The sequence below is a fragment of the Onychostruthus taczanowskii genome, unplaced genomic scaffold (assembly GCF_017590055.1).
Source record: "Onychostruthus taczanowskii isolate IOZ18803 unplaced genomic scaffold, ASM1759005v1 scaffold3, whole genome shotgun sequence".
NCBI classification, from domain to species: Eukaryota; Metazoa; Chordata; class Aves; order Passeriformes; family Passeridae; genus Onychostruthus; species Onychostruthus taczanowskii.
Window position 1 is genome coordinate 3,352,857 of NW_024500349.1, and position 10,139 is coordinate 3,362,995.

The window sequence follows — 10,139 nt, forward strand, 5'->3', positions numbered from 1 at the left end:
ACAGTTATACAAACAAGTACGCAACAAAACAGCACCATGATCCTCCTGAGGGATACAGGACATTTTCATTTTTCTTGTGGCCTTTGTCATTAATCTACCCCATAAATATTTCTAAATTTGTGTTGCAGAAAGTAGTTAATATTAGCTAAGATATACTAGAACTCAACCAAAAAACCCCTTCTTTTTCATCCAAAAGGATGCTGGTGATACCATAAGAAGGACAAATTCCACCAAACATGCTGAACTTCTGACATAAGGTAGCATTCTATGTTAGCCTAGAATAACACCTTATTAAATGCCGCAGACCACTAATAATGCAACCACCCAAATGACAGCTAATTGCAAAAAAAAGTCTATTACTTCAGCACTTCTAAAGAAGTTATTTCTAAGAAAACCCATCAAAAATGCTTTACATGGTGGCTGACAGAAGCCTCCAAATGCAGCATGTTTATATCAGTTATTGTGAAGTTTTCACCTTGGTGAAGCTCAGTCATGCCCAATACTTTTCACACTGCAACAAAGCCTTAGGATACAGGGAGAAGGCAAGGCTTGTGAGGACTTCATTCAGGAGAGGTCGGTAACTGAATGTGGGTCTGGGTCTTCATTAAGTGTTGTCTGAGTGGAAAACAGTTTATTTACTCAGCCTCAAGATAAGCAACTTAATGCTGCTGATTTGAATGCAAACAAGGGCAAGACCTCATGCCTGGAAGACTCTCTGATGTGGTTACCCTGGCAGCTTAGAATAAACACAAGTTGGGATCTGAGACACAGTTGTCATGGCCTACAAATTCAACATGTTTTAAAGTATTTAATTTTTTTAAGCATTTTCTACAACTGAACTATCAAAGTGGTATTACTTTTATCTGGAGGATGTTATACTTGCAATTATATATTGTTTACTAAGGCCTATTTTGCTAATTCACTGAAATCTCTCCCATATGACAGAAATTACATTTGCTTCTCCATTTAGTGACCTCAAATGACAAAAGGTGCAGAATTAATTGAAGTTGGCATGTAAAGGCAATTTTGCCTTTCCTTTTTTCTTACAGGGCTTATCTAGTCTGCTTTAACACCATCACTGGGTGGTGATGCTGTTTAACACTATTCACAAATGAATATGGGGCTCATAATACTTACAATGTGTCCAGGACCTAATCCTGGCATGCTTAGTTTGTCCTTAAGAAGCTATTTCACATCTTAAAATGCTTGTAGACTTCTAAAAATGAAACTGTGGAAACCAAGGCCTCAGCTGTAAGACAAGTCTTGCTTCCTAAACCTGCTAACCCATTTTTAAATAACTACTATTATTAAAGTACTACTATTTCAAAAATGATCAGGAGCTTCAGAACAAAGCATTTCTCTTTTGTGCTGTAAACACGGAAACAGGAAAGGGGTCAGTCCAAAGCAAGAAAAACTAAGTTCTCTTTCTCCAAATGAGTGTGAATCATTGCCTAAGCCTTACACCTCAACTGAACAATAGAGGCAAGAGATTTACAAATATGAAAAGCTCTCACAGCTATGGACACAAGAATGACCCTCTCTTCTAATGGGTCTAAGCACATTACTGACTTGCATTTTTGAATCAACACTTGAAATCAGAATCCATATGATCAATTGACCCCGAGTTTGCACAACATGCAGAGCAATGATGCTCTGGGTCCAGCAATGCAAACAGCAATCGATAAAATCTAGGAGCATTGAAGGGGAAGGTGAGACTCATATTCAGAATTTGCACAGTATTGCCAGTTATGTAGTGCTGTCATTGGAAACATCTACCAAATAAAATGCAATTCCAGTGCCTGAGTACTAGAGGGTAAATTCATGACAAAAACAGAGCTGTGCCTCAGTTTCCTTATTGTTATAGGTAAGCATTTAAACTTGAGGTGCTTGACTAAGCATCTCTTCATCTGCCTTGAGTTTTGCTAGCTGAAGCTCCTTCTGAGGCCATGCAGCACTGGAGTGGAAGATTATGTCACACAAATGCAAACTTTGCGCAAGAATACTCTCAATAATTTCAAAGTGTGTCATCCCAAACTCAGGATTACTTTCTCTGGTCAGCTTCAGGGTGCACACCTTTTAAAAAGAACTACAGTGTCAGTCTGGAAGTTGTCTCTCACGACTGGGATTGGCAAAAGACTGATGAGATACTAGCCCATAGCCTATTTTGAAAAATACTCATCATGTAAATAAACAGCACTCTCTTCTCATACCTAGTTATCATCCCTTTAACTAACAATTTTATTTAAAGTGCAAAGGGATGGCTACAGAAGGGTGGGCATCATCCAGAGGGCAGATTTGAGCCCCACCAGCTTTTTCTTGCCTTGCCCCTCTACTGAAGAAAAAAACAAAACCAAACACACACAAATATGTGCACATACCAGAGGTTTTGGGCATTACTATATGAGCAAACCTGAAATCCTTCTCCTTCCCAATAGGATTTGTTATGGAAACAGGATATAATTTAATTCCAATACCATAAATTTGCCACTACATTAAAGAGCATTACTGTTATGGAAGGATGAACAGTAAATCAACATCCCCTGCTTTTCAGGCTACAGCCCTCTTCAGGGGAATGGTGATTTTGGGTGTCCCTTCATTTCAGGGTATAAATATATCCCATGAGAGAAAGCAAAGATGCTGAGTATGGAATACCTAAACAAGAACTTCAGTCCAAAAAACTTTGTTATATCAGATTTGTTTTTATATTAACCTTGTCAGGGACAAGAGATGCAGGGAAAAACTGCTTCTTTGTATACTGATAATTTCTGCTTACTGTATATCGATACTTTCTCTGGTAACCATGGCTCATCAATCACCCAGACTATGTTGTAAAAACCCCCATCTAAACCCCCTGGAGCAATGGACAAATTTCCTTTTAACAGTAAGCCATTACTGATGCCCCATGCAAAAGACATCTTTGTATCTTATTAATGAAGCATCTGAAATACCATAATGTGTTGAGAAATCAAATACAAAAAGGGGGATGAGCCACACAGACAGCACCACAGCATTCAGTGATGACTGTGACCTTTGCAAATTACTGCCCTGTGAAGGGTAACAGAAATTGCAACAAAATTTTTATAGCAAACCACATAGCAAAGAAAAAAGCAGGGGGTGCTCTTTCAACAGATTTTTGGACATATTGCACTCTCTAGTATATTTATTAAAATAACCAAGATTGAAAATGGAGCTTTAGTTCTGGAAAAAAAAAAAAAAAAAGAATCCAGAGAAATGAAGGGGATCCCTATCTGCTGCAAATAATGATCTGTAAATACTGACATTTTGCTTCTTGTAGAAAAAAATCCATTATTCATTTCTGAGTATTTTTAAAAATTGGTCTTCCCATTGTCACCATAAATTCAACATCTCTGTTACAAATAAATGTAATAAATTGTGTTCTCCCACCCACAAATAGATCACATACATTGTTGCAAGAAAACAGATTAGCCAAAAGGGCTGAAATGTAATTATACACTCACTAAAAAGAATTCCATTGCATCGAAAGTGAGTGCCTTGTACTTCAGGTCATTAGCAGAGTGTTGACCAGCACAATTATAAATGTTAAAATACCCACCAAAAAGGAGGGGAAAAAAGAAAAAAAAACCAAAACAAAAAACCGTCAACTTGAGAAAGAAAAAAAGTTGAGAAAAATGCCCAAATATCTGAGAAAGTAGGAACCACATTTGTGTAGAACAAATTTTAAAATAATGAGAAAACCCTGCCCCCTTGTTTCACCTTAGAGAAATTCTGTTAAGCTTCCCTTACTTCTCTATGGCTGTTTATGCATCACGATTTAAATAAAGTAAACAAGGCAAAAATCATTTGTATCTGCCTCCAGATCTACAGAAAGAAATGCTTTACTAGCTTATAACACTAAAAATCAAAAATCAAGTTTGATAATTAACCAGCCTTTCCTAATAAACCCACACTTACCGAATGGCACTTCAAACAATGAATTACAGAAAAAAAAAAAAAAAAAGAAAAGAAAATGTATTGTGTTGAAAGGTTAAACAATGTGTGTACTTTCCATAAAGCTGAAATGCTTCCATAAACATTTAACTCTGGATTAACCAAACAATCAAAATTCAGGAAACAAAACTATTTTACTCACTAAAATATTCTGACAATATTGCAACATAATTTGAGTGTCATTTTAAGCACTGAGGTTTTTTTTTTAATTTTAATAAAAAAGAGAAGGAGAAGAAATGCTAAGTTGTGAAAACCCTTTTTTGCAACCAAAAAAAAAAAAAACCAACCAAAAAAAAACCCCAAAAAAACCCAAAAAAACCCCAAAAAAAACCCACAAAACCCCCACAAATCCCCACCAAACCCACCAAAAAAGAATTGGTGAGCTTCTTTCATCTCCTGCCATATAGCAGATCTCTTCTTGGATTTCACACCACTGACCATACCCTGTCAGAGATCTTGAACAGTTTACATTACTTCTTTTGAAGGATTAATCTAGACTGGCCCAGAGATAAAAACCAAAATGCACAATGAATTCCTACACTGAATTCCAGCTTGTTACTGTGAACTCAACACAAGAAAAAAGGAATCCCACACATCTTGCAGTATATACCCTGCTTTCACACAGAATGAGTTAGAGGAATACGTAAAGGGACAAACTACTTTTGTACAAAACCTCAATTTATTTCAGAGAAATTAAAAATATGGTATTTAATATATATAAATTTCTATTCCTCTATAAATATAGATGATCTTGTGATAATGAACAGAAATAAATGCATACCAAATTAAAATAATTTTGCATTTCAGGGTATGGTAGCCATAGATAATGTTTATGAACCTAAATACAGGCATTTGTAATATAAAAAAAAGTTTAAAACAATACAATCAGGAGAGAAGCATTCTGCTGTTTTTCATACAGAGGTCTACATATTCAAATGCATCTGTTGAAAGTTACAATTTCGTCTTTAACTTTTTAAACGTATTAGAAGCACAATCCCACACACCCAGGAGCATACAAGGTAGCTGATATACTGCACACATGTATCTTATCCTGAGGATTATTACGGTTATTTCTGTACCGAAAAAAGAGGTGAAAAAAGACAGCAGAGGCTCTTTCAGGTCTCACATCTCACCAGGGTGGTTAAGCATTCTGCTTTACTGTTTTCCTTTCCATTGTTTTTACTACTGGCAAAAATCATCACACCCTCATAATGTGCAATGATTTAAATCTCAATGAATTAAAATTCAGAGGAATGGCAATGGCTCCAATGTTTCCCATATGAAGGGCCGGTGTATGAATATAACTAGGGGGCAGGGAGGAAACAAACAAAAGCCCCAAACTGAATGCGGCGTTTTATTCCGAAGAAGCTCTTTTCACTGAGCCCGTATTTCCTGATCCTGCTGACCCCAGCCGGCAGCAGCCCGGCGGGGAGGGACCGGGGCAGGCGGCGGTAGGAGCACCCGCGGGGCGCCCCCGGACTGGAAAGTGGGCTTAGAAAAAAACCCCAGCAGGAGGGAATTTCGGTGTATCTCTGCCGCCGCTCACCTCCTGAGCCATCGGAGGTGCTACAGGTGCAGGCGGTGCGAACCCCAACTCGTACACCGAACCGGGCCAGCCGCTCCCGGGCCAGCGCGGCACGGCCAGCCCCGGAACCCCGGCCGCGGGCACCGCGAGGGGCTCTCCCCGCTCCCAGCGGCCCGCCCCGAACTCCGCTGCTGGCTGTACCCCAGAAAGGCCCGGCGGGGGCCAGCGGGGCCGGGGCTCGGCGCAGCGCCATGCTCGGGCACTTCTCCGTCCTTCCCGTACGGGACCGGGCGGGGTCGGAGCTCCCCAGACGGGACCGGGACCGGGGCGGGAAGCGGCGTTCCTCCCCATCCCCACCTCCACGCTACCGGGACCGGGACCCAGCCCGGGTCAGGAGGCGCCCCGGCCGCAGCCCCGCTCCGGGCCCTCCTGCTCATGCAGCTGAAATTCCAAGCAAAGCCATTACAAAGCCTGGGAGGCGGGGGGGAAGGGGGTTTGTTTTCGATTCCCTTACCGGCAGCTTTTCGCATCCTGCCCTACGAATAAAAATCCAAAGCCTTTTTTTCCTTTAAATTAAAAAAAAAAAAAAAAAAGGGGGGGGGGGAGGGGGAGATAAGCGAGGAAGTAAAATCCGCAAACGGGTTAGAAGTGTCCTAAATAATTAAAAAAAAAAGTGAGTTTTTTTTGTAATTTAAATACAAATATACTTACAAAATCTTACAGAGGTTATTTACATCCCTCTCCCCCAACCTGACAGTGCGTTCAGCTCCTACAGCAGACAGCCCGAGCAGGACAGGGAGGGCAGAGCACTGGGGTCCCCCTAGCTCGTCCTCCACTCCCCGCCGCCTGCGGAAGCCACTCGCAGTCCCAAAAGTTTGCCCAGGCCTGCATAAGGAGCTGCTTCCCGAGGCAGAGCCCCAGTCCTCCGCCTGCCCGCATCTCCCTAGCCTGGCAAGCAGAGGTCTCAGACTGTGGTCTCGCCCTGCTTGCTGTTGGTGAGCCTGGTGTAAAACTTCCTCCAGGAGTTCAGGGTTTTCCCAGACCAGATCCAGAAGCCCGAGGTGATGCCCACGATTAAGGTCATGAGATACTTGATCATGAAGACAGTGAAGTCGGGGCTCATGGGCGGGTGGTGGCCGCTGTGGTTGTTGGGGCAGGGAATGGCATAACTCTTACAGCTCTGCGTGACCCAGCTCCTCTCCCACTGTTCCCTAAAAGCTTGCTCGTAAAAATAGCAGGCAATGACGATGGTGGCCGGCACTGTGTAGAGGACGCTGAAGATACCTATCCTAACCATGAGCTTCTCCAGCTTTTCTGTCTTGGTGCCGTCATGCTTCATGATGGTCCGGATCCTGAAGAGGGACACAAAGCCAGCCAGCAGGAAAGAGGTGCCGATGAACAGGTAGACGAACAAGGGGGCCAGCACAAAGCCCCTCAGGGCATCCACGTTGTTGATGCCCACAAAGCAGACGCCGCTGAGGACGTCGCCATCCACTTGTCCCAGGGCAAGGATGGTGATGGTCTTGATGGCCGGCACGGCCCAGGCGGCCAGATGAAAGTACTGGGAGTTGGCCTCAATGGCCTCATGGCCCCACTTCATGCCAGCAGCAAGGAACCAGGTAAGGGAGAGGATGACCCACCATATGGAGCTGGCCATGCCAAAGAAGTAGAGCATCATGAAGAGGATGGTGCAGCCCTCCCGCTTCGTGCCCTGCGCCACGGTGCGGGAACCGTCCTCGGCAAAGCGCTCGTTGCAGACCACCCTCTCCTCCAGGAGGAAGCCGGCGATGTAGGCCACGGCCACCGCCGTGTAGCAGCCCGACAGGAAGATGATGGGCCGCTCGGGGTAGCTGAATCGCTTCATGTCCACCAAGTAGGTGAGGACGGTGAAGAGGGTAGAGGCACAGCAGAGCACGGACCAGATGCCGATCCAGGTGCGGGAGAAGCGCAGCTCCTCGGGCCCGAAGTACATGAGCCCGTAGAGGCGGCCGGGCTCGCAGGGCGCCCCGCAGTCCTTCTCTCCCAGGAAGCGGTAGTTCAGGTAGGAGGGCACCTTCAGCGCCCGCGGGCAGGTGAAGCGCCCGCGGGGCTCGCCGGGCCCCGGGCCCCCGGGGCCGCCGCCGGCGCCCCCGCGGTGCGGGTTGCTGGTCCAGCTCTCGGGGCGCAGCGCGGGCGTGGGGGTGCCGCGCTCGGAGGCGTTCTGCCCCACGCACAGCTCGCCAGCCCCGTGCACCGGGAACTTTTCGCAGCGCAGCGTATCGGGCCACTGGAAGCCGAACTTGTTCATGAGGGCCTCGCAGCCCTGGCGGGCCCGCTCGCAGAGGGAGCGGCAGGGCGGCAGGGCCTGCTCCAGCACGGTGCACACCGGCGCGTACATGGAGCACAGGAAGAACTTCAGCTCCAGCGAGCACTGCACCTTCACCAGCGGGTAGAACTGGTGCACCTCCAGCCCCGCGTCCTCCTGGTTGGTGTGACCCAGCAGGTTGGGCATGATGGTCTGGTTGTAGGCGATGTCAGTGCAGAGAGGGATGGAGATGGGCTGGCAGTAGCCGTGGTCAGGGATGGAGATGCCCCGCTCGCCGTTGTACTGCGACGCCGGCAGCTGCCCCCCGGCCGGGAGCGCCGCCGCCCACAGCAGCACCAGCAGCAGCGGCAGCCGCGGGCACCGGCCGCTGCCAACTTCCCCGCCGCCGCTCACCGCCGGCCCGCGCCGCTCGGCCATGCTCAGTCGGTGCCGCCTGCCCTGCCGGGCTCCCGCCGCCCCGCCGCCGCCGCCGCTGCTCCTCCCGACCCGAACTTGCGACTCATGAAGGGAGCGGCGGGCAAGGACGGGGCAGCCCCGGCCGCCACTCACGCGGCCGCGGAGCGCAGCGCGCAGCTCTGCCCGCACCGGCGGCAGCGTCCTCCGCGCCTCCGACTACCGCCGCCGCCGCCGCCTCCGCCGCCGCCGCCTGACCATTTGTGCCGGCCCCTCGAGCCCGCGCCCCTCGCCTCGCCGCGCCGCGCTCCCTCCGACCGGTTTCCAGGCGCCCCGCAGTCTGCTTCACCGGAGGGAGGAGCCTTGAAACCGACGCCGAACTTTCCTGCGTAAGGGACCGTCTCCCAACGCCTCACCCGGGGGCGGGCGCAGGCGGGCGCGGGGCTGCCCCGCGCCGCGCACAAAGGCGGCGGGGGCGGCGTTGGGGAAGGGGCCCCGCGGCGGGGGGGTGATCGGGGGGACGGGGCTGTGCCGTGTCGGTCGGCGGCGCGCCGACCCCGGCTGTCCCGGGGCTGTTTTTGGATTCCCCCGTGATGACGATTGTTGAAGCTGTTGAACAGCGCACCCGGACTGGGCCGGAGCCCGCCACCCTCGGTGTCTCCCGCCGTGCAAGCGGCCGGGCTAATCCCGGGCTGGGAATCGATGTTTGGCACATAGCAAAGGGCAGCATTGGAGGAGGGGTCCGCGGCACTGCCGGGACTGCTGCGGGGAGCAGTGCGCAGTGGGGGTATCTCTGCAGGTAGAAAGGTGGGAGACACACTGCGGTCACTTGAGGTGCGGGCAGGAGCCGCAGCTACGTGACGGCACAGACCGCGATGTCGCACATCGCACACACGGTGAAATTGGAGTGGCTAAAACTCGCCTCTCCTCAGAGAATCTAAGTAACTCGCTACCGAGCTATTCCAGTGTGTTATCTGCGCCTTCCTCCCAGCGTGTCCACAGCAGCAACCCGACACAGGAAGATAATCCCAATAGGGCTTTCCCATTTCCCTTCCTCCCTCTGCGTAGTGGGCAACTATTCCAGTGTGACTCAAGTCGAATGCTGTGTGACTTGCAATACCTCCTGTCAGGTTTTTTGGAAAATTCTTGCTATACAGTGACCGCCAGCAGTGGCCATTTTTGCATGCCTGAAGCCCCATTGTACAAACAGAATAGAAGTCCTGTTGGCTCTCCTGAAATGCATAGTCCAGAAGAACGATGAAGGCTGAATAGGGGATTTACTGTACTCATTGGAACTGAATAAGAATAATAAAGTGTGCTCCTGGAGAGAAGAACCCTGCCCTGTTCTCCAGACATTCAGTAATTAAGGCTCTTCGTCGTGTGTGCAAATGTTCTCATAATTGTCTGAAGGTTCATTCTACCATTCGGAGCTGAACCAGGCATGGGACTTCTCCCACCAGCTGTCTTCCTTCTCTGCAGCGTGCTCCCACCCTTTCCGCCTTGCATGTTAATTGAACTCCAAAAATCCATTAGTAGTAAGACAGCTCCAGCATTTATTTCTAGCTGTCAGAGGTGGCAAGGGTTAATAAAAGACATCCGTATTTCTTGGATAGCTACAGATAAAATTTGGACCATGCTATTTAGGCCACTTTCTTTCTCCCAGCAGTACTGTCCCACATTCAAACTAATTAATAGCAAAATCTGTGCTGTGTAACGACTGCAGGAGTGGAATCATGTTTAGAAATTGCACATCCTTAAAAATGTCGATTGCTGATGTCCTCGTTTACGGAGGTTCCCTGAGTTCTGTCAAGAACTCTTTTCTCAGAGGACCATAGTTCAAAAATTATATGTACAAATACCTTTTTCCATCTTCTGCTGAACAGTTTGATTCCTTAAATATTATATTTATAGTTTGAAGCTACAGATTTTTCTCTTCAGATCTGCATC

General features: G+C 48.0%; 1 protein-coding gene across 1 annotated transcript; it reads right to left on the bottom strand.

Annotated features, from left to right (window-relative positions):
• Positions 1 to 4,651: 4,651 nt before the first annotated feature.
• FZD1 (frizzled class receptor 1) lies at positions 4,652 to 8,438 on the bottom strand. The gene has a single exon (XM_041408794.1). The coding sequence runs from the start codon at positions 8,214 to 8,216 to the stop codon at positions 6,459 to 6,461; it is 1,758 nt and encodes a 585-aa protein (XP_041264728.1). The 5' UTR covers positions 8,217 to 8,438; the 3' UTR covers positions 4,652 to 6,458.
• Positions 8,439 to 10,139: the final 1,701 nt, after the last annotated feature.

Coding starts and splice junctions, on each gene's coding strand:
- FZD1 (XM_041408794.1), bottom strand. CDS start 8,216: ATGGCCGAGCGGCGCGGGCCGGCGGTGAGCGGCGGCGGGGAAGTTGGC.